The 27,376-nt window shown below is 40.5% G+C and overlaps 1 protein-coding gene and 1 long non-coding RNA gene across 24 annotated transcripts in view; one reads left to right on the top strand and one right to left on the bottom strand.

Moving 5' to 3' along the window:
* LOC103787168 (uncharacterized) overlaps positions 1-9,189 on the bottom strand; it is a 77,318-nt gene extending 68,129 nt beyond the window's left edge. Inside the window, exons 1-3 of one of the 3 annotated variants that reach the window (XR_010112568.1) lie at positions 9,056-9,189; positions 8,649-8,895; positions 6,791-6,880 (exon numbers count right to left, since the gene is read on the bottom strand). This is a non-coding gene — a long non-coding RNA (uncharacterized LOC103787168). Of the gene's footprint in view, positions 1-4,363; positions 8,544-8,638; positions 8,896-9,055 lie in introns of those variants that run through there. The other 2 variants (XR_612950.4, XR_004672354.3) reach the window with 2 other exon arrangements.
* ICA1 (islet cell autoantigen 1) overlaps positions 8,870-27,376 on the top strand; it is a 154,123-nt gene continuing 135,616 nt past the window's right edge. For 4 of the 21 annotated variants that reach the window (XM_057302822.2, XM_034963706.3, XM_057302820.2 and 1 more), the window contains exon 1: positions 9,245-9,381. Coding sequence is in view for 4 of the 21 variants with exons in the window: in XM_034963700.3 (XP_034819591.1) it covers positions 9,319-9,475 (157 nt within the window). In the remaining 17 variants the exon portion in view is untranslated. Of the gene's footprint in view, positions 9,036-9,244; positions 9,476-13,319; positions 13,469-27,376 lie in introns of those variants that run through there. The other 17 variants (XM_034963700.3, XM_034963697.3, XM_034963699.3 and 14 more) reach the window with 7 other exon arrangements.

Raw genomic sequence — 27,376 nt, 5'->3', positions numbered from 1 at the left:
AAAAAACCAGAACATCAGTGAATTAATTATAGGACAACTTCAAACAGTTAAATATATGTGTAGCTGGTCTCCAAAAGAGAGGAGAGAAAAGGAGGAGCCAAAAACATTTTCGAAGACATAAAAACTGAAGAATTTTAGATAATAAAGTCTTTTTAGAACAGTTTTAGTTTTACAGACAAATTAAGCAAAAAATACAGAGAATTCCCATACATCCTTAAACACACACTCATACTTTTGGCAATTATAAATAAAACTGCTACAAACATTCCTGTACAGGTTTTTGTGTGGACATGTTTTCAACTCATTTGAGTACATACCAAAGAGTGCAATTGCTAGCTCATATGGCAAGAGCATGTTTAATTTTATAAGAAACTGCAAGACCGTTTTCCAAAAGTGGCTATACCACTTTGCATTCCCACCAGCAATGGAGATTTCCTTCATCAGCATTTGGTATTGTCGATGTTTTGGATGTGGGCCATTTAAATAGGTGTGTAGTGGTATTTCATTCTTTTAATTTGCCATTCCCTAGTTATATATGATGCTGTGCATTTTATATATTTGTCATCTGTATATCTTCTTTGGTGAGGCATCTGTTCAGATCTGTTGCCACTTATTTTTGAGAAAGGATCTCACTCTGTCATCCAGGCTTGAGTGCAGTGGCATGATCCCAGCTCACTATAGCCTTGACCTCTCCAGGCCCAAGAGATCTCCCATCTCAGCCTCCCAAGTAGCTGGAACTACAGGCATGCCACCGCCATGCCTGGCTTTTTTTTTTTTTTTTTCTTTTCGAGGGACAGGGTTTCACCATGTTGCCCATGCTGGTGTTGAACTCCTGGGCTCCAGTGATCCACCCTCCTCAGCCTCCCAAAGTGCTAGGTTTACAAGCATGAGCCATGAGCCACCACGCCCAGACCTTTTGTCTATTTTTAAAATTGGATTATGAATTTTCTAATTGTTGATTTTAAGAGTTGTCTATTTTGAATAATAGTCCTTTATCAGATATATTTTTGAAAATATTATCTCCTAGTATATTGCCTTGTCATTCTCTTGATGGTACCTTTTGCAGAACAGAAGTTTTTAATTTTAATAAAGTCCAATTTATCCATTTTTTTTGTGAATTTTGCCTTTGGGATTGTACCTAAGATGTTACCATCAAACCCAAGGTCATCTAGATTTTCTTCTATATTTATCTTCTAGGGGTTTTATACTTTTGTGGTTTATACTTTGATCTATGATTTATTTTGAGTTAATTTTTCTGCAAAGTGTAAGAGATGTGTCTAGATTCATGTTTTTGCATGTGGATGCCATTTGTTGAAAAGATTTCTTTTCCGTTGACTTGCCTTTGTTCCTTTGTCCAAGATCAGGTGACTATATTTGTATCTATTTTTGAACTCTCTATTCTGTTCCATTGGTCTATTTGTCTATTATTTTACTGGTACCACACTCTTGATTACTGCATATTTATAGTAAGTCTTGAAGTCAGGTAGTATCAGTCCCTCATCTTTGTTTTTCTCCTTTGATATTGTGTTGGCTATTCTGGGTATGGATAGAGTTTTTCAAAGTTTAATTTTAACCATAAGCCCACAGCTCCAAGAAGCTCAGCAAAGCCAAAAATGTAAGAATAAACAACACTAAGGACATCATAATCAAACTGCTTAAAACCAATGATAGGGGGAAAAAAAGTCTTTAAAGCAACCATTGAAAAAAAAAAAAGAGGGCCAAAAATAAGGATAATAGAAGATTTCTCATTGAAAACAATGCAAGCCAGGAAACAATGAAGCAAAATCTTTAAAAGTACTGAAAGAAAAAAAGTCAATATAGATTTCCTTAGCAGTAAAAAATTTTCAAAAACAAAAGCAAAATAGAATTTTTCAGATGTACAAAGCTAAGAGACTCATCAATAACATACCTTCATTTCAAGAAACACATTAATGGTTTTAAATAAATTTTATTTTGTAATCACATCATATACATTCCAAAAACTGTTGTTTCTGTTTGTCAAGCAAGTGGTTCTGCTTGTGGGCATTACTTGTTAGGGATTTGAATCCTAGGATCCTTTGTGTCACCACCACAGACCCTCATGGTCCTGGGACCCACAGATTGAGAATCATTGTTTCAGAATACAAACTTCATGAGAAATGAAGGTCCAATCCAATGTCATGGGGCAGACAACTGGATTGATGAGGATAAAGGCTGAGCTGCAATAATATTTTTAAAATTCAGTGACTTTATTTCCTTCTCATAAAACAATCCAGACGGGCCAAGGCAATATGGCAGCTCAGGGGGTCAGAGGCCCAGGTTCCTTGCCATTCCCAAGGTGTTGCCCTCACCTGCATGGCCAAAGGCGATCTAACCAGTGGGAAAGGGAGAAAGTAAAGATTAGGATGTGTTTCTTTCAAGGGCAGGACACAAAAGTTATATGCATGTCTTTCCATCATAACCTATTCACTACAACCTAGTCATATGACCACACCTTGCAACAAGGGAAGCTAAAACCAATGTAACTTAGCAATAATGCGCTCAACTGAAACTTACATTACTGTAGAAAAGGGGAAGAATAAATATTGGGGAAATGATTAACAGTATCTGCCAAACCAAGTTAGTGACTGAGTTAAAACTGGAAGAGGAAAAGCTCATCAGATTGACGGTTAAGAAACAGGGATTGCAGTTGTAATTCAGCCTCTTATTCCATGATTAAACCAAATGTTTGTCCATGTTTCACTTGAACTACCTTAATTATCTGCACCTGAATTTTCAGTGATTCTTCCCAATTGTCCCTGTGTAGGGGGAGCGAGCTATACGAAGAACCAAGAGAGTTTCATCCTAATTTTTTAGTTAAATCCTGTTCTTTATTGGACAGTGTGACCCTCTGAGGAGTCATTAGCTCTACATCTATGAAGACCAGGGCACAGCTGTGAACTCTGGGCTGATGCTAGGCCAAACTCCAGCATAGTTCCTAGTCAGCAGCAAGATTCTACTCTACGGCACATGACAAAATTCTCCAACTGCAGTGAATTTAAAAAAAAAAAAGTCCCATTTTGATGCCATCACCAGCATTTTCTTGCAGAAGTTCCAATGGATGATACTAGGGGTGGTGAGATGGAGAGCAGCATTATTTATGCAGAAATCTAAGCTGATGTGATAATGAAAATAATTACCTTTCTTTTAGTGTAAAACAAGGCTCCTCTCTTCATTATAGCCTTAATTTTGAAAGGAAAGGAAGTTAATTTTAATTAATAAAAGTTAATGCTACTAATTAAACATTTGTTCTATTTTCACATGCACACACAAATCTGCCTAAAGATATAACTAGCTCTGCTGAGGGTATAACAAAAGCTTTGTTTTGCTACATAGAAAGTACAAATGTCACAGGAATTAAACTGGCCAAATTAGTCCATATTCTTGAGTAAATCCAAATTTGTTTTTAAGGATTACACAATCCAGGAATAAATGACTTTATTTTTATTAATAAAATTTGATGTAATCTTTCTTTACATTTATAACACCCTTTAAATTTATAACACCTATAGAAATTGCGGAGTCTCGCTCTTTCGCCCAGGCCGGACTGCAGTAGCTCTATCTCGGCTCACTGCAAGCTCAGCCTCCCGGGTTCATGCCATTCTCCTGCCTCAGCCTCCCGAGTAGGTGGGACTACAGGCACCCGCCGCCGTGTCTGACTAATTTTTTGTATTTTTAGTAGAGACGGGTTTTCACCGTGTTAGCCAGGATGGTCTCCATCTCCTGACCTCGTGATCCACCCGCCTCAGCCTCCCAAAGTGCTGGGATTACAGGCGCAAGCCACCGCGCCTGGCCGATTTTAATAATTTTTAAACATCATTTTTTCTAAGTTTGTTCTTCTAGATTATCTAATTTTAATCTCTCAGCAACTCTAAAGAGAAAGTGATTGTTTTTCTTATTAATGAGCTGAGCTCTGGAGAGATTTATATGTATGGCTCTTATTAAACACATTGATAATAATAATAGCTTAAGTTCTGTCTCAACATCCCCTACTATAGAACAGGTACAATGAGTACTTATGATGCTGCCAAACGTGATTCAGGAAATAAAAAGATTGCAGAACTGTAGGGGCTTATAAACATCTGTCTAGAAGGAATGGTAGAGCGTTCATTTGCCTTACAGTATCCACACACCAAGAGAAAGGGGCATTCTGCCTCACTTGCTTACGTTGGCTGAGATCTAAGACCATAAGGAACATTGAGAACATCAAAAATATGTATCAACAATCCAATAAAATAGACCAGATCATATGTAAATGAGTAGTTTGTATTTGTATGTCCATATATAATTTATATAAATACATATACATGCAAGAGAGATATTAGTGAATTCAGTCTACATGATAATCAACGTCAAATCAGAGATGGCCTATGGATTAAGTTCCACTTGAAACAAATAAATATATATTCCTATGTATTAGGAATATGACACTGTTTCAGTCACATGAGATGAAACACATTGCTAATTTAATTCATTTTAGATTACCTCAGAGGGAGAAGAGGGACAGTAACTTGGCAAACACTAAGAAGCCTTGGAGTTACTCAGCTAAAAGGATCCCTTAAGACATAAGACCATTAAATAGCTCCTGAAAAACTTATTTCCTATATGAATATTCCTATAATTTGCTCATTCAAAATAACTGGCATTAATTTGAAAATATCTCTGAAATGAGTGTTCTTTTTGAAGAATTAAGATAGAATTTTGGGGCTTTAGTGTCATAATTCTTATTTTGTTTTTTGTGGGGGGGTTTTACTGCAAGTGCAGATTTGGGGTGGGTAGAGTGGGGAGCTGGTTTTGTTTTACCTTCAGTGGTATCCTCCATTAATATTAACTTATCAGGACAAAGTTATCACTTTACCTCCTTGTTATTATTAAGTTCAATTCCATAAAATTCACTATTATCTGTGTTTGTGCTTATCCAAAAGGATTGTTTTGGTAGACAGTCTGCTTCTTCCTTCCTTTAAACAGGGATAGCTAAGAAGGCTGAGATGTTATAAGACTAGAGCACACTTGCAAAATATTTGTGCAGCAGGAACTTTTCTTTATATTATCATGAGGTATCCAATGGATGGACCTGAAATATTTCTTTCATTAACAGATTTTTCTGTCCCGTTTCCTCATAATTAGCTTCTTAGCGCCAGTAGAATTTGAATAGTATCCAGAAATCTGAAAATAAGTCACATATTTGGGGGTTTGTTGTATGGTTCTTACCTTGTAACTATTCCTGAGGAAGATACTGGATTTACTGTGTACATGTGTGCACACAAGTGTGTGTGCGTGCCAATAAAACTATGAACACCTTTTTTTTTTTTTTACTTTTTAAACAGCTTTACTGAGACATAATTCGCATACCACTAATTCACAATGAATTGTAAAATGCACAACTCAATGGTTTTTAGCATATTGCAGATATTTGTAAACAACACCAATTTTAAAACATTTTCATCACATGAAAAAGAAACTCTTAATCCTACTACTTTGGGAGGCCAAGGCAAGTGGATCACTTGAGGTCAGGAGTTGAAGACCAGCCTGGCCAACATGGCAAAACCCTGTCTCTACTAAAAATACAAAAATTAGCTGGGCATGGTGGCACACGCCTGTAGTCCCAGCTACTCAGGAGATTGAGGCAGGAGAATCCCTTGAACCCAGGAGATGGGGGCTGCAGTGAGCTGAGATCGTGCCACTGCCCTCCAGTCTATGCAACAGAGTGCGACTCTGTCTCAAAAAACAAAAACAAAAACCAAACAAACAAAAAATACCAAACTTAGCTGGGCATGGTGGTGCATGCCTGTAATCCCAGTTACTCAGGAGGCTGAGGCGGGAGAATCACTTGAACCCGGGAGGTGAAGGTTGCAGTGAGCCGAGATTGTGCCACTGCACTCCATGCTGCAGCACAGAGCAAGACTCTGTCTCAAAAAAAAAAAAAAAAGAAAAAAGAAGAAAAAGAAACTCTATACTCTTTAGATCTCACTCCCTATCCACCCATACTCTCTCCAGCCCTAAATGATCACTATCGTACTTTCTGCCTGTACAGATTTCTCTATTCTGGACTTTCATATGAGTGGAATAATATATTTGTGACTGGCTTCTTTCACTCAGCATAATGTTTCAAGTTTTGTCTAAGTTGTAGCATATGTCAGTATTTCATTCATTTGCATGGCTGAATATTCCATTACATGAATATACTACATTTTGTTTATTCATTTGTCTACAGCAGGACAGTTTTGACCTTTTGACTGTTTTGAATAATGCTGCTATAGACATTTGTGTACAAGTTTTTGTGTAGACATAGGTTTTTATTTCTCTTGGATATAGACCTCGGAGTGGAATTGTTGGGTCACATGGTAGCTCCATGTTTCATCGTTTAAGGAACTTTCAGACTGTTTTCCAAAGTGGTTGCACCATTTTACATTCCCCACCAGCAGTTTCCACCACCAATTTACATCCTCGCCTGGGTTTACCTTTGGGCAATCTTGCTTTGCCTAGGATGGCAGAATAGAATGACAGAAGGGCAACAGCCCAGTGACACAGTGGAGATCGCACCGGCCCTAGACTGCCTACCTTCCAATTTAAGTGAGAAAAAATAAAGCCCTATTTCATTTAATCCACTGCTATTCCAAGTCTCTGTTAGTAGCTTAACACAAATCCGACTCTCGTGGTCCTATTAGCATATCTTGAATCTGGGAAGCTCTTGAAAAAATTATTGAATTGAATATGTAAAGATTTTTTTCATAGAAAATGTTGTCATCCTGTTGTACACTGGAAAACGCACCTTATTTCTCTCCTAATTTCTGATCCCATCATTCAATAGCCATTCTCCTTAGAAACTGTTTCGGGTTCTCACTAGCACCTTACTGGTGTTCTGCAAGATGGAAACAACAGCTGGTTATTCAGAAACAAATGCAAGTGTTATTGATGGAGCCATTTTATTTAAGGGGAAGGAAAAGGACTCATTGTGGTGATGGAGAATGAGCAGGAGTTGTCTATTATTTCCTTTCTCAAATATTATCCTAAGTGTTAGGACAATAATTAGAATGAAGAAAAATCAGTTAAGGTTTTCTCCTAAACTCTCCGGGAGCCCAAAGAATTTCAGTGCCATGTTGACTACATAATGCTTGTATCATGTATTTGTTCTCTTTTAGACATTGCTTTTGAAGCCACTTTTAGCCTCTGTAACAGGTTAGACTCACAGTCATAGTTTTCATCTTGGAATTCACAAAGCATAAAAGAAAACCGTGTAATCAGTTGCAGCTCAGCTGTCCCCGTTTTTTCCCTTCATGCTTTTGTTCCAATCATCTGCATTTTGAGGGGATACTTTGAACACACACACAACCTCCCATTCTACTGGCTGTTTTGTAACAGATTTAAATATTTGCCCCAAAGCCAGCCTTTGACCAATGGGGCTTCTGATTAAGTTTTCATGTAACTGGTAGAAAGGAGAACATTACAGAGTCAGGAAAAACTTTTCAAGTGATTTAGTCCTTTCTCAATGCTTCAATTAACTGATGATACGCTCAGTCAACATTTATTGGGCACCTATGATGTTCATTACGGCACTTCATTCTGTTAAAGAATAATAATCTCTTTATCCTTTTAACTCCTGATAATAGCTTTTTACACATAAATTTACAGTTCTTGGAATCAATGTATCTTAACATATCTTAATCATCTTTCTTTTGTAAGGAAGACTTTCTCATTTTAAAGGCTTTGGGGTTTTTTTCTTACAGCAAAATCATTTGGCTTGCGTTGTTAACACGTTAGTTTGAATTTTTTTTAATAAAAGCCAAACACATATAAGCGATACTTTTCTCTCTGAAAATTTCTCCTGAATCTTAGCTTTTCAACAATTTGCTATTTTGTAGACCATATTCATGATTTGTTTACTCATACACACTTATTGAGGAGCTGTTTATTCAGCTCCAAAATTCGTGTTAAGACTAGGACAGGCTCAAATCTATGACAAACAGAATCCCCAAAGAATAACTTTAACGGTTATGTAAATTTCTGGAGCTATGCTATCTTATTATCTTTTTATTAAAATGTCAACATATTCTATACTTTTTCTCCATCCATTCTGGCAAGACACCATGCTATCTTGAGATTAAGCTAAGTCTCCTGGTTCAGATTCAAATCCCTGCTCAATAATCTCTTTATGGCACTCTGGGCAGTGTCTTCATCTGTGAAATCGGGATAATGATTTTATCTACAGTATTGGGTTGCTGTAAGGATTAAATATTAAGCATACAGCATGTGCCGGACATAGAGCTAGCACTCCATCCATGTTACCGCAGGATTTCAGATTCGTCGGCATCATGACTCAATAACTATCATTCGGCCCTTTTAAATTGTTTCAGCGACGACTGAATGAACTTATTTATAAATGTATAACATAACTAGGGATGAAGTCATACTACATTGAGGTTTCATTTCCACATAGATAATATTAGGAAGCAGCTATGCCAACACTTTTTCTTCCTGTGATCTGTATACTGCAGGGTCTCTAGAAACAATGGTTTGGTTCTTTCCTGGTGACAAAGGATAAGAGAAGATGAAACTGCTACAAGTGGCAATAACTTAAAAATAAAAGATACAGAAATATATGGAAATGAAAAATATATACCTATACATACACAGCTGTTTTTAAAACACGACCTTTATTCTCGAAGCTCAAACTTGATTTCCAGGTACAGCAGGCCTCTGTAACTTTTCTTGGCACTGAAGTCATGAAGTCTCCTGTCCTCTAAAGCTACAGAAATTTAACCTGGAAGCAAGCAGCAGGCACTACGCACAGCACAGAGGGAACCCTGGGGTGTACGCTGTGGCTCCCACCTGTCCGCCAGGACATTGTGACGCAAACGCTATGGCCACGTGGAACACCTGCCGGAGAGCAGGGGCGGGGTCACTCTGGGCGGCGGATCCGAGCGGGGGATACCCCAAGAGATGGGGGTCGACGAGAGACCCCGGGGAGTAGAGAGAGAGAAACTCACTCCCCGAGTCCCCGACCCTCCCCAAGCAAGGTGAGGTCAACGCCACCCACCTTCCCCCGGTCACCCTGGGAAGGGTCGCTCCGGCGGGCGTCTGCTGGAGGGTAGAAGCGGGGAAGGGAGGCAGCGGCGGCGCCCAGGCGGCGGTAGGTAGCCGGGCGGCGAGGGCGCCCGCACCCCCCGGCCGCTGCGCTGCGCTGCGGTGCGCACGGGCTCCGCCGGTTGCTATTCCGGCTGGTGGCGGCCGCCGCAGGAAGGGCCGGTTCCTGCGCTCCCCCCGCCCCTTTCCCTCGCCTTCGGCTGACGCTGACGTCGGATGAGTGATCCGGAGGGACGCTCCGACCGCGGCCGGGAGGCTCCTGGGGGCCGAGGCTCCGAGGTACCTGCCCTCCGGGGTCGGGGCGGGAGCGCGCCGGGCGGGCTGCAGGAGGCAGCAGGAGACGCCCGGCAGCCGGGACGGTCGGGGACGCCTGGTAGGAGCTGCCTTCTCTGCCCTCCGCGGGCGGCGCGTGATAGGCGGGTCGCCTCCTCGGGTCCCGGATCCCGGTGCGGGAACCGCATCAGCCCCTTCCCCTCCCCTCCTCCCTCCGGCCTGGGAAGGTCTGGAGGATGCGCGCGCCATGAGAGCGTGCGTCAGCCCCGGGGGAGCGGTGGGGAAGCGTTCCGCGCTCCGGCCCCAGCGCTGGGAGCACCGGCACCCATGCCAGCCCACCCCACTCACCCACCGCGCGCCTCGCCTTCCCGGCGGCTCCGGCCCCAGGACCCCGAGCTCCCTGGTGGGCAGGGACTTGCGTCCAGGGTTGACTTGTTGACAAGTTCACCTGCCGCGGCGCCTGGTGTGTGCTTTTTCTCTTCCCCCCCGTGGCCCTTTTTTCGGCAGGGGCGGCAGAGAGCATATGGGTACCTCTTTATAACCACTAGTGCCAGGAGGCCTGAGCTTGGTCCCCCGGGGGCGAGGTGCTCAGCAGTCTCGGACTAGACGGGGCGAGAACCCCTAAGCAACCCCGGTTCCAGCAAACCCTGGCGCGCCCGTTTCCTTTGGGTGCTGCTGACTCCGCCTTTCCTGCTCCGGGGCTATTGCAGCTCCTGCTTCCTCTGGAAACGAACATATCCTGTTGTTATGTCTGCCTTTCCCCCAAAGCGGCTCTCCAGGAACCTTTCCCACTGTCTTTTTACTTGTAGTACCCCCAAAGCACCTGAGCTTCTCTTTGGGGTCTTAAAAGTATCGCGCCCTTATTCTGGCGAAGGGCATTAACTGCCTGGTTGGGGAGAGTTAGTTTGGAAAGAATCGCGTTCTTTTCATTTAGATGGCATTAAAAAATTAGCGCAAGAAAGGGTTTTGTTCATGAATCTTAGTAACCGAGATCTGGTAACTGTATAAAAATTATCAAGGCCTGGAAAATATGTCACCAGCTTGCTTGGGAGTGATACTGAATGTAGGAAGAAAGACACATAAGGCATTCATTGGCCATTAAGGTCCTATAAAATATGACTCATCGCAAACATGTTTTTGTCCATACGTTTCAGTGAAGTCTCTTCAGAAAATCTCAAATTGGTTTCTGTGGCCCTCTGGTTTGAATCTGAGATCTGAACTGTTTTGTGGTTAGGGAGTGAAATAAGAAATGCTTAGTTTGAAATCTAGGCTCCCGATGCAATTTCATACCCCCTGTTTAAAACACACACTCTCTAAAAATGCTTTTAAGTAAGTTTTCAAACCAAAGATATATTTTTAGATTTCAGTCTTTATTTTTGAACCACCCTTTGTAAAGAATACCACAGGGACAAAATCAATTTATAATCCTGAATAGCTCAAATATCACTCTTTGGTTTTATACTAATACTGTACATACATCTTAATTGCAGGAGATGTTGCTTTCTAATTGTTTGTTTGTATTACAAAGGGAAATAATTGTACTGTTTATAAAGATGAATCTTTAGAAAACGTAACAGTTAAGCTACAGCGGGCTATTTGTGGAGAGACCTGATGTTAAAAAACGTTAACCCTGTATCCTCCACCCGTGGATCATTGAGTGCTAAAGATACTGGATGGTAATTGCCTGGGTGGTTTATTTTGTAACTATTTTCCCCCATTTGGAACACCTGAGTAACTATCTGACTGCTTTCTCTACGCATCTTTACCGCAGTGCGTAAAGATCAACCTCACGAAAAGTATAGAAAATTTTGTTACTCAGAGCCTTCAAAATCAGTACGTTTTCAAGGTATTTGACTAAATAGTACATTTTTTTCAGGTGCAAGCAGCATTAGCGGTATGGAGGTCTGGCAATTATGCCATAACATAGAAGGATAAACCTATGTTTGGTATGAACTTTTAAGATTACAGAAACCTCATGCGAGAGAGGGAGGAAGTTAACAGGCCCCAAGGGTCAGGATGAATTTTTCCTCTTCGTTGGTTGAGCCTGAGGGTAGTTGGCAGTGTTTATAATCAGCACGCTGGTCACTAGTGTCCTTTTTTTCCATCTGCATTACTAGATTTATGGGAACCATTAATAAGGATGCTATCTGCATGTTTTGTCCATGAGGCAACATAGATCACTAATGAATCTTATCCCCCAACCCCACCACCATTCGCAATCTGCCTCAGCAGAACTTTAAACTCAAAAAACACTTTTCCCCCGCTTTTTTCTTGATTCCCAAGCTGATGCATTTCGTATCACAATCATATCTAACACTCTGAGGGAGTATGGAGGACTCATGGGCTTTGGATCCTGATGGAGCAAAATCAGAATCCCTGCGTAACACCTAACTAGCCATGTGACCTTGACCAAGTTACTTAAGTCACCATTTCCTTATCTACAGAACAGGAATATCCACCTTTTTAGGGGCGGGGTGGAGATTAGAGATAATGTATATAAAATGCTTTGCATGCTTTTAAATAGGACTCACTCAGTAGTAATAAATTATTTTTTCACATGCTAAACATATGCTATCCGTATCTAAAAAGAATGCTGCTGCTTTGCCTGTGATAGGAAGTGTATTTCAATTTGGTTTTGAGTAGTTCAAGTAATTTTGTACCAATACTAAGACCCTGGGCTTTATGGAAAACACTCTCTGAAGTTGGGGGGTGCAATCAGAAACAAAACAAATCTAATTTGTTCCAGTGGGGATAGATCTTCCAAGCCCCTGTCACTCAAACGTGGTCCATGGACCAGTAGCATGTGGCCTCCCCTGGGAGCTTATTAGAAATGCAAAATCTTAGCTTGCCTGCTACTCTCTTCCAGACCCACTGAATTCAAATCTCCATTTTAACAAGATCCCCATGAGTATGTTAACATTTGAGAAGCAATGCTGTAACCTGTTATTTCTCCAACTTTAGTGTCCCAGAGAATCATATGGGGGCTTGTTATAATAAATGTGGATTCCCAGTCAAGCTTCCTTCATCTGCTGTTAAGCAACATCTCAGGTAGCTCTGATCCCTAGGGTCTCCCACAGACTGTCCAGCACACTACTCTAAAATGAGCCTCTGTCCTCTTCGTTCACAAAGGACTTTGGCAACTATGATCTTATGTGATACTCAACCCCCTTTGAGGTAAGTAGATATTATCATCTCCACCTGTCTGATAAGGACTGCAGGCATGATTTGCCCTGGATAGATGCATATGGTAGAACTGCCTTGGAGCCTCTAAAAATCCTGGCTGACCACGCTTTCACTATTCTAGCAATTTACTATTTAGTATTATAGCATCAAATTAACATAGTTTTTGTTTTTTGACCTGTAAGTAATTTTCACAAATAACTAATGAATCTCTCCAGGACAGGGAAGACTACATGTGATAGGGCATTTTATACCTGTTTTTATAACAAAGCCTGCCTACTATGTGACTGTAGGCCAGTTGCTTAAGATAACTGAACTTAAACTTCTTCGTGAAATGAATATAAATCATTATGTCAACTTGGCAGTATTGCGAGGATACTCCGTGATGTGGGTGAAGCATACACCCCAGTGTCTGAGAAGTGGCAGTTCCTCAATTAGTGGTAACTGCTTGTCCCAGTGTAAACCTAGTGAGCTAGAATGAGTTCATGAAAAGGTGGGGAAATGATGGCCTGCATCACTCATGATGGGAATCATCTGTCTCTCTTGCTAAGTCAGATGACATCATCCATCAGGCCTTTGACCAAATCAGAGAAGTGGGATGACTTAGTATTGAACAAGCATTGGTTGTATATGTGCCATGAGCTACACACTGTGCTAAACACTCAGAATCCCAAGACTCAGACCCCACCATGCTCTGGAGGAGCCTACAGCTGAGTAAAAGAGGGAAAGAGAGGAGTCAACTAACCAATTGCCTTTCAGGGAAAGCAAGAAGGAGATAGAGACACAGGTGGTAATGCAGCCCAGGGCGGGGGCATCCCACCCCAACAGAAGAAAGGGCAGAGAAACCCTGAGATGCTTCATGGAGGAGATTGCCCTTGAGTTGAGCCTGAAACAACCAGTAGGAATTCAGCAGGTAAATAAGGGTTGGGAGTGGGGAGAAAGAGCGTTCCCCACTCCCAACCATGTGTATGTGTGTACAAAAGTCAACAAGTAAGGGAGAGAATACTAATACACATAGTCCTCATGTCTGGAGCCCAGTGTCTATGTGTGTCCCTTACTAGCTGAGTGGCCTTGGACAAGTTTGATCATCTGTGATTCAGGAGGATTAGATGCACTAATTAGTGTAAGCACAGGACTGATTCTAAATATTCGTTGCATGGTTGTGGAGGTGGTGGAGGTATTAGTAGAAAATAGGGGACTAATATTAAAAAGTCATTAGGATCAGAGAACATTGCAGAGTTCAATTTTAGAATACATTTAGCAGAAAATACATGAATTAAGAGAGGGTGACTGAATGCAATATAGTTCTGTGGAGTGGAAAATATGAGGTATATGTGTTCAGTGATGGGCCAATGAATATATAGATAGTAGTCATTGTTAATTTTAAGAGTCTCGATTGGAGACTAGAAAGGTCCTCTGGTTCTAGGTAGTGAAAGTATTTGTACAAGAAGTGACTCTTAAGTATTGCAACAATGTTCCAAGAGTATGCATATTGAAATCCATCTCTTACCATCATCATGATCACACTCACTGCCACATCTCTGTTCCCAGAACAGGGCATAGACATCAATTTCTGAAACCTAATAGTACCTAGGGGAAAATTCAGTCTTCTCTGTGATATTTCCAGGGTAGAGCATTCTAAGCCAGGGACCAAGAAGCTGATTTTTATAAATAGTGCCCCTCTCCTTAGTCATAGGAACCCTGACAACCATCAAGGAAGAAATCAATCAGCAATTGCAGGTTTTGTTGTGCACAGTAGCACTATATTGGCAGTGGATTTGGGACTAACCCAGCACCTAAGCCTGTGATTGGGGGAGATTGTTTTTATTGAAACAGCCCCATTAATCAAGCTCCTTTCATCCAAGAGTAGAGCAGAGTAGTTAAAAACAGGAGCTCAGAAGTCAAAAGTAAACTTGTGTTTACCAGTTGTTGACTTTGGGTAAATTACTTCATCCTTCTAAACTTTGTTTCTCACTTGCAAAATGGGTTGGTATCCCCTTCATAATATGTGGCGATGACATAATGATGTTAAGTGCTTCACACATGTAAAGTGCTTGGTAAGTGGTAGAACATAATTATTGCCCCTTGCCCGGCACATATTTACTGAATGGCTACTGTGCTCCAGGGGCCATGCTTGGTGCTAAGGAGGCAAAGATGAACTTGAGGGTCCCTGTACTCATGGGACCTACAGTCTAGTGCAGGAGATACAGATGTAATTAGCTCCTTGAAGGAGAGTACAGGAGTGCAGTGGCACCACCAGTATGGAGCAGTTAACTCTTCAGTGGGGAGGTCTGGAGTGCAAGACCCATGGGGAGAGGGATAGAGAAGAGATGTTGAGTTGGGAATACTTCACTGAAGAGGCAACATTTGAGGAGAGTCTTGATGTAAATTCTAAGTTAGGCAATCAGACAAAGGAGGGGGAGGGCATTCCAAGTGGAAAGAATCATCTCAAGGCCTTGAAGTGCATAGTATATTCGGGGAAGCTCAAGCGTTCTGACATGCACAGAGGGAATAGTTCTATCGGAGGGTGGGGAGGAGAGTAAGATTTGGGGGGAAGGGAGCCAGGATGTAAAGGGGCCTGTGTTTTTTCCAAAAATGTTTGGAATTTCTCTAGTGGCAAGAGAAAGCAATTAAAACATTTTAAGTAGGAGAGTGGAAAAATTCGATTTGCATCATATAGTGATAGGTCGGGCAGTGTTGTAAAGATTGGAATGGACAGGTACACAGATAGTGTTGCCTCTTAAGGCCTAAGCTGTGAAGATAGAAAAGATAAGATGCATTCAATCGCTTTTTAAGAGGTAGAATGGAGAGAACCTGGAGACTGGCTGCAAAAGATGAAAGAGGCTTGGTGTGGTGGCTCATGTCTGTGATCCTAGCACTTTGGGAGACCAGGGCAAGAGGATTGCTTGAACTCAAGTGTTTGAGACCAGCCTGGGCAACATAGTGAGAACTCATCTCTACCAAAAATTTAAAAAATTAGCTGGGTGTGGTGGTATGTGCCTGTAGTCCCAGCTACTTGGTAGGCTAAGTAAGAGGATTGCTTGAGCCCAGCAGGTCAAGGCTGCAGTGAGTCATGATTGTGCCACTGCACTCCGGCCTGGGCAACAGAGCAAGACCCTGCCAAAAAAAAAAAGAGAAAGAAGTGAGGTTTTCAACTTAGGCCATTCAGTAGATTTAGTGCTGGTAATTAACATAGGGACCACAGAAAGAAGAAGAATTAGAGAGTGCAGATGGAAAGAGGAGTTTAGTTTTAGATGTGCTGAATTTGAAGTGCCTGTGGAACAATCCAGGTGAAGATTACCATCTGGAGGTGGAAATGTGGATCTGGTGCCCTGGAGAGGTGTGTGATTTTGGAAGTTGTTGGCATACAGCTGGCAGTTGAAGCCATGGAAGTGGCCTCACCTAATGAGAAATCACCTAATGAGAGCAAGTAAAGTTCCAAGCTTGGAACCTTACAGATACTGATATTTGAGATGCAGGCACAGAGGAAAAGAAGCTAGCAAAGAAAATTGAAAAGATAGAAAAGCGTGGAGAATATTTCCTGAAAAGTAGAGGAAGAGGAGCATTTCAAGAAAGGAGGAGAACGTGGTCAAAGGTCATGAGAAATGAGGACTTGAGTGGGGCCCATAGTGAAAGATGTTCTCTGGGCTGGTGGAGAAAGGAACCAGAGAGCATGGGCTTAGAACTCTTGACTGTGAAGAGAAGGAAGAGGATGGGAACTGAGAAAGAGTTTGAAGAATGAGGCCCGACGGTAGAAGCCAAGGGAGGTTGATTAACGTGAAAGAGAAGAGACAGAAAGATGGACTAAGGTGGGCAGGGGTAAGAGTGTAGGAGCTGTCCTTCCTAGGGAGAAGGAAGCGAACAGCAGGTTGTGGTCATGATTCTGGATAGCTCCAAAGAAGTGAGCAGGGGTGCACAGAGAGTGGAAACTGTGACAGAAGGTGCCCAGCGCAGTGCCAAGGCCATGGTTCCCCAGAGTGCATGAAGAAGGAGACTGCCTGTCACCACCCGGCAGGGTTTTCTTCCCACTGCTCCCTGAAGGCCAGGAGCTAAGTGTCCTGGTGCCTAATGCTGTTGACTCAGTGTTGCCATTTGCAGCATTGGCATCATTGTGAAGTATGTAAACATTGTGTTGTGTTTGTGCTAAGCCACTCCCCACTTTCTGCTTCCTGTTTCTCTCTTCTCTGCACTCCTAACCTGGAACTCAGTACCTTCATGCAACTTTCTGGGTTTTCTACCTGGTCTGCCCTAGAGGGTACATGCCCAATATCCCTGTCTTTCCTGACCCCCATCAAAATAACCAGTCTTGTGCTTTATAAGCTCTGGGCTTTGCTGCTCTTTATTTCCTGAGAAAGTAGAGAGAACCTGAAAAAGGGATCTTTATTAGTTCTCAAATAACGCCAACTAGATGACCCAGCAGAGGCAAGTGTGGTGCTGTTAGTTGAGCATACATGATCATATAGTGCTTTCTTCTGCTGCCTGCTTCCCTTTGCTGCTGACCTCTGAGATCCTTTCTTGCTCCTCCCTTCCCCTGCCTGGACTGCCTGCATTCCCTGCTCCTAAGCCAGCCCAAACTCAAACATGATTTACCTGCCACAGCTTAACCAAGGAAAGTTCTGGAATATGTGCCATTTCCAGAGAAAGGAGCTGTGGTGGTTTGTTTACAGGACCCGTGCACGGCATACACATTTTATAAACCACATATTGGTGTCTGCATATTTCAGTAATTTAAGACTAATGAGACAAAGTTTACTCTGTGACTTGGGAAATTTCCCCACATTTCCCTCAGTTCCTTCAGTGAAAAGAGGAGGTTGGACTAAATGATGTGTAAATTCTCTCCTCACTCTCAGCCAGGAGGTTCTGTGGAGTCATAACAAATTGCTTGATCACATCTTTTGGAGGCTTCAAATTATGAATTTAATCTTAAAGGAAGAGAACCTTATAAACATTAGCATCTCCCTGATTATTCTGATGGCTGATATTATGCTTACGTGCAATTTCATATAATTATGGTCCCCACATTCATACTCTTGGTTCTTCCTTCACACTGTTATTATTAACCATTCATACGTTTCTATGTACATTTGAATTAAAGTCATCCCTCTGTATACACAGGGGATTGGTTCTAGGAGCACCCTCAGCTATGAAAATCCACACATGCTCAAGTCCTGCAGAGCCCTGCAGAACCCATGTATGTATATGAAAAGTTGACTTTCCATATACACAGGTTTCTCGTGCCAGGTTTCTCTCTTTATATTTAATTATAAGCAAAAAATATACTTAAATATAAAAATATGATTATAAAAAAATGGAAGATATATTTTCTATTTGCCTTTGGTTGAAAAAAATTGGTGTATAGGTGGACCCATGCAGTCCAAACCCATTTTCTTTAAGGGTCAGCTATATATATTTGTGATTTATAAATATATGTATACATTTTACATTTGTGGATACATATTGTATATATTACATCACATTGTCCTTATATTTTTACTTCTGATGGTCTTATAGTAGCCCACCACTTCACTTACTATTCACATAAATCCAATTTGACACAAATAGTACATTGTGCACACAGATTTGGACTTTTTAAACTTGTAAAAATATGGAGTACAATCATTTTGTAGGTTATTTCAAAAGAAGATACATATGATTTTATTTTTGTAATGACATCTCTGACAGAATGTCAGAGATTCTGAGCAGAAATAACTGTTGAAGGGTATTTGTAACTAGTACAGAATATTGGTGACCTAAGTTATAGAATTAATTTCTAGCTCTTTTTTGATTTGTTTGATGCCTTAGACTGAGGCTCTCCAACAAAAATATAACAGCAGCCACATATATAATTTAAAACATTCTAGTAGTAAAATATTTTTAGCTTAAAAACTAAAAAGAAATAAGGTGGGGGCTGTGGCGTGTGCCATGCTTATAATTCCAGCTACTCAGGAGGCTGAGGTGGGAGGATTGTTTGAGCCTAGGAGTTCAAGACCAGCCTGGGCAACACAGTAAGACCCTGTCTCAAAACAAACAAAAACTAAAAATAAACAGCTTAAATTAAATTGATAATTTATTTGATCTAACCCAAAATATTCAAAACATTGTTTCAACATAAAATATAAAAAAGTAATAAATAAGCAAAAAATATAATTAAATATAAAGCAGAATATATAATATACATATATAAATATGTAATATATAAATGTAGTTATATAAAATTTAGATATATACAATATATCAACATGAAATAATTTTTATAACTATAAATATATGGATTTATTAATGAGACATTTTAATTTTTTGTTACTAAGTCTTCAAAATCCAGTGTGAATTTTACATTTAGAGCTCATCTGAATTCATACCAGCCGTATCTCAAGTGCTCATATTACATGTGGCTAGTGTCTGCTATATTGGACTGCATAGTCTTAGATGATAAAGTCAATTTATCTGAGGTTATTCTTCCATAAAAAGAAAATTTAAGTTGGTGCAATTCTTTAAAGTAAGATTTGTAAGAGCCTTCCAAGTTTTATAATTTGATCCCAAAAAAATATAAGGATAACATTTAGACCTATCATTTAATAATGTTCTGTGCTGACATCGAAGGGCGTAGTATTCCTTAACAGAACTTGATCGAGACTTTTATCTGATTAGGGTGTTCCTTCATTCTTCAGCTTTTGCAATTAAGCTTTTAGAGAAAACACCACCATAAATACAGAGTAAAATCTGTATGTGAAATTTGATTTGATATTTGAAAGTTATGTAAACCAAACTAAATAAAATCAAAGGTGAATATAATTTATACTGCAAACTTTTAAAATTACTTTTTTCTTTAGCAGAGGCAACCCATTTGTTCTGTTTCTAGTGTGGTTTTACGCTATATATTTTTATCTTTCTAGATTTCTTTTAGGTTTGTGGTTTGCAAATACCTACCTCTTCGTTATTACTGCCATGATTTTTGGTGTAGCACAAAATTCACCATCGATCATCCTTTGAAAGGAGGGCTTTAAGCAAAAGAAAGAGGAGCAAGACCTAGACCACACTTTTTGTGAGCAGTTTGAGTTTTCTGGTTTGTTTTTAATTTGTTTTACATGGATATAATATTTAAAAATTTTACAATAATATTAATGCTGAAGATGACATTTTAGAAAGTAGCTTGGCAATTTTATTTTGGTTTCTGTTATATTTGATATTTTCCTTTCAGAAACATCTCTTGGAATAGATGAAGAGACAGAGGAGAGCACCAAATTGTTAACTGGCTGATGAATGTTTCATTCCCGGCATTCCTCTATGTGAACTTGACTTTTAACCTGATCTTGGACAAGTCATCTCTATTTTTAGAACCCCAATTTTTTAATCATTGAAAAGGATGTTGTGTTCATTATCTCTAAGCTTTATCTTAGATATAAATGTCTCCGAAAATAATTTGAGTTTTTTTATTTTTGTGACTGGGGGCATCCTAGATGGCCACTTGCCTAGTCTACTGTTTTACAGATGAGCAAAGTGAAGCCAGATCGCTGAAGTGGTGACTAAGTGTGTGACATAGTCATGGATTTACCAGCTTTTATTTATATCAAGGAGCATATTGGGAAACCTTCAAAATACATACTTTAGGAATGTGATTTTAATAGTTTTAGGGAGTCATCAAACTTAATCATTGTATATAACTTAATCATTGTATATAACACCTGAGTTCTTTTGAAATGTAAATAAAACAATCATTTAAAAATATCTGGCTGGGCACAGTGGCTCATGCCTGTAATCCTGGCACTTGGGGAGTCCAAAGCTGGTGGATCACTTGAGCTCAGGAGTTTGAGACTAGCCTTGGCCGGTATTTTACTAAAAATAAAAAAATTAGCTGGGCCTATTGGCAAGTGCCTGTAGTCCCAGCTACTGAAGAGGCTGAGGTGGAGGGGATCACTTGAGCCCAGGAGGTCAAGGCTGCAGTGAGCTGTAATGTCACAACTGCACTCCAGCCTGGGCAACTGAGCAAGATCCTGTCTCAAAAAAAAATTTCTTTAATAAAAGAAAATATCCTAAGACTTTAGTTCATTAACAGAAAATACAGATTTTAACAGTGGCTTGCATCTGTAGTGTTAAAATAAAAACTCACCTTTTAGCTACCGTGAATAAGATCACAATCCTGTTTTCCTCTTGGTGATATTTGCTGACTCACAAAATTAAAACATGATCCCATTTCACATTTACTTGTGAATTTATGAAATATCAAAAATCATTGCAGAAGGCACAAAACTGGAAACAGGATCCCTTTAAAGTTGTGTAGTCACTCAATCACCCAGGCTCGAGTGCAGTGAGGAGATCAGAGCTCACTGCAGCCTTGTGTGCAGTTGTGTGGAACGCTCAGGTAATCGTGTCCACGTCAAAATCCAAAAGGACAAGCTGTATGATATCTGAGAGGTAGGAAAAACACCCGTAAAAACTCATCAAAATCGTGTGACTTTAATTAATACCTAGCTTTTGAAAAGATGGAAGGCTAATTCAACTTCCCATCCTCCATGGGAATGCCCATTTCTCAACCACTTGAGAACAGGATTTGATGAATCAGGATTTTAAAAATAATAATTAATATGGTTAATTATGCCTGGAGGAATTGTTCCAGTTTTTTTCACTGCTTCTACTGAAACTATTTTAATATTTATACTCAAATACACTTCTCTCCATAAGAAATTGTAAAAATCATTATTGACATAAGAGGAAGTGACTAGAGACAAACATCTAGGAAAAATGATGAAAACATACTTTGCCCAAAAGAAATGCACAGACATCCAATTATTTTTTTACCTTAGTGGCTAAAACCTCTGACAAATCAGTATTTCCCCTGTTCATCAGGCAAGTGGAGGACCCCATGTGGGAGCCCTGGCTCTGAAGACTATTGGCTTTGTGCTCTCAGGCCGTGTTCCTCCCTGGATCACAAGTCCCATTTTTCAGAAGGAAGGGGCTTTATTCAGTTCTTCCTCATCTCTTTCTAGGCTCTAAATTATATGACTTCTGTTTTTTCTGAAGTTACACACCAGAGAAATAAACCCAAATACCTGCATCACTTCAGATCATTTGAAAAGAAATAGTCAGTCTAATAAACTGAGGAGGAGACACACATTTCCACTTCTCTGAAGAAAAGTTCACTACAATTGAGTTCTGTAAAATTATTGCATGATGTGTAAGTTTTAGTGTATGGAAGAACAAAATATTGAAGACTGGTCATATTTCCAGATGAAACTGATCTCTGAAATAACAGGAAAATGGAATGAGGAAGAAGTTATGTAAATTAGTACCATGCAATTGGAAGCTAAATCTGAGAGACATGTCACCAGCTTCCAATATTTGTGACGGATAGTCCAAAAACTAACTCCCTAACAAAGGCAGGACAAAACATGGTGCCCACCGAGTGTGAAATAAACAGCATTGAATGTCCACCCTCCAATGGCTAGAGTATATCTAAATGCTGAAGGTGGCACATGGTGCTTCAGAGGCTGGCCCCTCTGTTTCCCCTGTTGCGTGTCTTTAAATTATAATGCACAACTGCTTACGGTTAGTTACACACACCACTGGCAGTTCTGCTGTGGAAGAATTTGTTCACTGCATTTCCTCTGCCTGGAATAATACCACTTCCCTCCCCACCGCACTTCCAGCCTTTGCCTCTCCAGCAATGACTAATTAAGTCGTAGAGACTCAGCCCAGAGGCTGTGTGGGAAGCCAGCATTGTGCCTCTGTTCTGTGTCCCTCAAACCCTGGCCCTTTCCTCTGCCATGGCATTTGTGCCCCATCACAGGGAGCCTGTAGCATCTTCTGATGGCAGATTCTTTTCTTCAGTTATATACAAATAGCCGCAAAAGTCTGGGGCACATAGTGATTTATAATTTTACTGAAGTTTGATTTTAAAGAATTACTCTGCATTTTATCATATATAAAAAACTATTGGTCAGGAGGTCTTACCATTTATATTACATGAAGAAAGAAAAATGACTGACAGTTGACAAGGTAGTGACTCTAACACAGTGATGATAGAATATGAACAGATTTGTACCTTAGATTGTATGGCATGTGGTGCTATGAAGCTGGTGTTTAGGAATGTTTCTAATGTACCACTTTGCACCCACATCATTGCCAGACTCTGTTCTGTTCTGAAAAGTGTGTGTATTTTCTTTTCTTTCGAGAGGTTGAGGGAGTGGTGGGCATCTTACTCTGCTGCCCAGGCTGGAGTGCAGTGGCATGATCTCAGCTCAGTGCAACTTCCACCTCCCTGGCTCAAGCGATCCTCCCACCTCAGCCTCCTGAATAGCTGGGACCACAAGTGTGCACCACCATGCCCAGCTAATTTTTTGTATTTTTGGTAGAGATAGGGTTTCATCGTCTGGTCTCGAACTTCTGAGCTCAAGCAATCCACCCTCCTTGCCTCTCAAAGTGCTGGAATTCTAAGCATGAGCCACTGTTCCTGGTCTGAAAAAAGCGTTATTTCTTATGGGGGAAAAAATGGCCCCCTACTTCCCAAAGAACTGAAGAGCTCTAAGGTAATGACAATTTTTATCTAGAAAATAGAAATGTTGAATAAACTAAAGAGGAAAATGACAAATTTGGCATTGACTCAGATATGCAACTCAAGAGATTCCACCATATGCTCAGTACAGACAACAAGAAAAAGCGACTCTGGACTCAGTTTCAGCTGGTACTCCAACCAACAGAAAAGCTACCCACTGAATGGAAGAGAAAAATTCTACCACTAAAGTTGTAAAGTTAATTAATTGGAGACATGAATCTTTGCATAAGTAAAATGACGTGCTTAGGAAACATGATTCAAGAGGAAGCCAGTTCCATATTAAAAAGAAATAGTTGATCTAATAAACTGATGAGGAGGCACACATTTCTGCTTCTCTGAAGAAAAATTAACTACATTTGAGTTTTACCAAGTTACTGCCTGATAAGTTTTAGTGTATGAAAGAACAAGGTATTGAAAACTGGTCAAATTTTGTGGGTATAGAATACCAATATAGTGGAATGACTACTGATCTTAGCTTTACTCTGAACAAGGATTGGCTCAAGAATTTTAGATTCTTTGCATAATTCGAAAGTAATCAGAAGTGCCATCAGCTAACTTCACTGCCTTGAAGAAATGCATAGAAAAAGTTCTAGGTCAGAACAAGCATTCATTGCAGTGGAAGCCAGCTTATATGGAATGAAAATGCCTTCCTAGATTATATTTCCAAGGAGAAGAATCTGGTATCTGGGTTCAAGGCAGCTAGGGAAAAACTGACTCCTGTCCACTTTGTGGCAATGAATCAAACTCTGTACTTAAAACCTGGCTTGTTTTAGCATTCTGTGTACCTTTGGGTGTTAGGAAAAAACTACTGTGCATGTCTTATGGCCAAGCTGTCAAGCTTGTTCAAAATGGCTTGTTTTGTTTTTTTTCTTTTTTCTTTCCTTTTTTGATACAGGATCTCACTCTGTCACCCAGGCTGGAGTGCAGTAGCTCCATCATGGCTCTCTGCAGCCTTGACCTCCTGGGCTCGATTGATCCTCCCATGTCAGCCTCCTGAGTAGCTGGGACTACAGGCGTGTGCCACCGTGTCTAGCTAATTTCTTCTTCTAATTATTTTTTTGTAGAGACAGAGTTCACTGTGTTCACAAGGCTGGTCTCAAACTCCTGGGCTCAAGCGTTCCACTTGCCTTGGCCTCCCAAAGTTCTGGGATTACAGGCATGAGGCATCACATCCAGCCTAAAATGGTTTTTAAATGGCTCTAGCAAGTAATGACAAGTGGGACGATTGCTGTAGTCTTTTGCCCATCTACACGGGGGAATAAAACTGAGGACTCAGCACAGCAAGCATATATGAAAAGGAAAGGCCAGGCATGGTGGCTCACGCCTGTAATCCCAGCACTTTGGGAGGCCAAGGCGGGTGGATCATGAGGTCAGGAGATTGAGACCATCCTGGCTAACACGGTGAAACCCCATCTCTACTAAATATACAAAAACTTAGCCAGGCGTTGTGGCACATGCCTGTAGTTCCAGCTACTCGGGAGGCTGAGGCAAGAGAATCGCTTGAACCCAGGAGGCAGAGGTTGTGGTGAGCCGAGATCGCACCACTATACTCCAGCCTGGGTGACAGAGCGAGACTCCGTCTCAAAAAGTAAAAGGAAAAATGAGCATAGTTATTGCACGGGAGCACAGGATCCCAACAGAAAACCTGAACAAAGTATCCTTCCCCCCTGTTCTCTCAATTCTTCCCACAGAGCAAGGTGGTTTCTCAGTCAAATGGATGTGGCTGAGAACAACTACGGTTTTAATGCCTGGCTTTGGACCATGAGGTGAATATATTGTAACCCCATCAAGGTGCAGTCTAGGAAAATCTAAAGGGATTAGGTTGGTAGTCTCAGTGTCACCTAAGAAGAAGGTGCTGACCTCAGCAGCAGTTCCACCTCTGAGCAGGAAGATGCCTTTCCTTCCCCTATGTTTCTGCCTTAGACACAGAGCTTCCTCCTCACCAACTCATTCCCACACTCCCCAGCTTGTTATATCAAAATTAGAAACTTGCTTTCCATTGATCTATTCATCCTTGGGCCTCTGCTTCTTTGAGCAGATCTTAATTATTGGTGCAACTGCTTTGTCTTCTTTGAGGAAACAGTTTAACTGTGAAACACAAACATTCATGCGATCAAGTTGTGCTGACTGTGACAATATCTTGGCGCTCACAGTCCATCAGCATCTTGTTACTTGCCCTTGTTTGCTTATCTCCCAAGGTAAGATGACCACAAGCAGATCTTTAGGACATCTTTTCTGTGTCATTAAAAAGCTGGAGATGTGACACCATTCATTCTGGGCTTGTTTCATAAGGGCCTTGTGGCAGAAGTGGAGAAATAGCTTCCATTGCAGAATCATGAAGTATTAGCTGATCATAGACTTTATTCAATTTTACAGGGAAAATATTTTTACAGCAGAATTTGCAAATTTGGGGATTCATTAAGGGGACATTGTTATATGTCCCTTGCAAATGTCAAGGCTCTACTAATTCTGGAAATTATATATCTGTCTTTACTGCGAAACTTGTACTGTTCAATATGGTATCCACTAACCCCGTGTGGCTCTTGAGTACTTAATATGGCTAGTGTGAATTGAGATTTGCTGAAAGTATAAAATACTATATTTTAAACTTGGTACAAAAATATTAGTGTAAAATGTATCACTCATTTTTATATTGGTTATATGTTGAAATAATAATTTAGATATATTGGGTTAAAATATATAAACATTAATTTCACTGTTTTTAAATTTTTTTAACATGGCTATTAGAACATTTAAACTCATAGTATAATTCTTTTTTAATTATTATTATTATACTTTAAGTTCTAGGGTACATGAGCACAACGTGCAGGCTCATTATATAAGTATACATGTGCCATGCTGGCCCACTGTACCCATCAACCTGTCATTTAAATTAGGTATTTCTCCCAATGCCATCCCTGCCCCCACCCCCCACCCCACAACAGGCCCCAGTGTGTGATGTTTCTACCCAGTGACCAAGTGTTCTCATTGTTCAATTCCCACCTATGAGTGAGAACATGTGGTGCTTGGATTTCTGTCCTTGTGATAGTTTGCTCAGAGTGATGGTTTCCAGCTTCATCCATGTCCTTGCAAAGGACATGAACTCATCCTTTTTTATGGCTGCATAGTATTCCATGGTGTATATGTGCCACATTTTCTTAATCCACTCTATCACTGATGGACATTTGTATTGGTTCTAAGTCTTTGCTATTGTGAATAGTGCCGCAGTAAACATACGTGTGCATATGTCTTTATAGCAGCATGATTTATAATCCTTTGGGTATATACCCAGTAATGGGATCTTTGGGTCAAATGGTATTTCTAGTTCTAGATCCTTGAGGAATCACCACACTGTCTTCCACAATAGTTGAACTAGTTTACACTCCCACCAACAGTGTAAAAGTGTTCCTGTTTCTCCACATCCTCTCCAGCACCTGTTGTTTCCTGACTTTTTAATGATCACCATTCTAACAGGTGTGAGATGGTATCTCACTGTGGTTTTGATTTGCATTTCTCTGATGACCAATGATGATGAGCATTTTTTCATGTGTCTGTTGGCTGCATAAATGTCTTCTTTTGAGAAGTGTCTGTTCATATCCTTTGCCCAGTTTTTGATGGGGTTGTTTGCTTTTTTCTTGTAAATTTGTTTACATTCTTTGTCGATTCTGGATATTAGCCCTTTATCAGATGGGTAGACTGCAAAAATTTTCTCCCATTGTGTAGGTTGCCTGTTTACTCTGATGGTAGTTTCTTTTGCTGTGCAGAAGCTCTTTAGTTTAATTAGGTCCCATGTGTGTATTTTGGCTTTTGTTGCCATTGCTTTTGGTGTTTTAGTCATGAAGTCCTTGCCCATGCCTATGTCCTGAATGGTATTGCCTAGGTTTTCCTCTAGGGTTTTTATGGTTGTAGGTCTAACATTTAAGTCTTTAATCCATCTTGAATTAATCTTTGTATAAAGTGTAAGGAAGGGATCCAGTTTCAGCTTTCTACATATGGCTAGCCAGTTTTCCCAGCACCATTTATTAAATAGGGAATCCTTTCCCCATTTCTTGTTTTTGTCAGATTTGTCAAAAATCAGATAGCTGTAGATGTGTGGTGTATTTCTGAGTTCCGTGTTCTGTTCCATTGGTCTATATCTCTGTTTTCATACCAGTACCATGCTGTTTTGGTTACTGTAGCTTTGTAGTATAGTTTGAAGTCAGGTAGCGTGATGCCTCCAGCTTTGTTCTTCTTGCTCAGGATTGTCTTGGCAATGCAGGCTCTTTTTTGGTT

Source organism: Pan paniscus, chromosome 6 (genome assembly GCF_029289425.2).
Source record: "Pan paniscus chromosome 6, NHGRI_mPanPan1-v2.0_pri, whole genome shotgun sequence".
In the NCBI taxonomy this organism is placed as follows: Eukaryota; Metazoa; Chordata; class Mammalia; order Primates; family Hominidae; genus Pan; species Pan paniscus.
The sequence above is the reverse complement of the archived record's forward strand: the minus strand, read 5'-3'. Positions and strand labels throughout refer to the sequence as shown.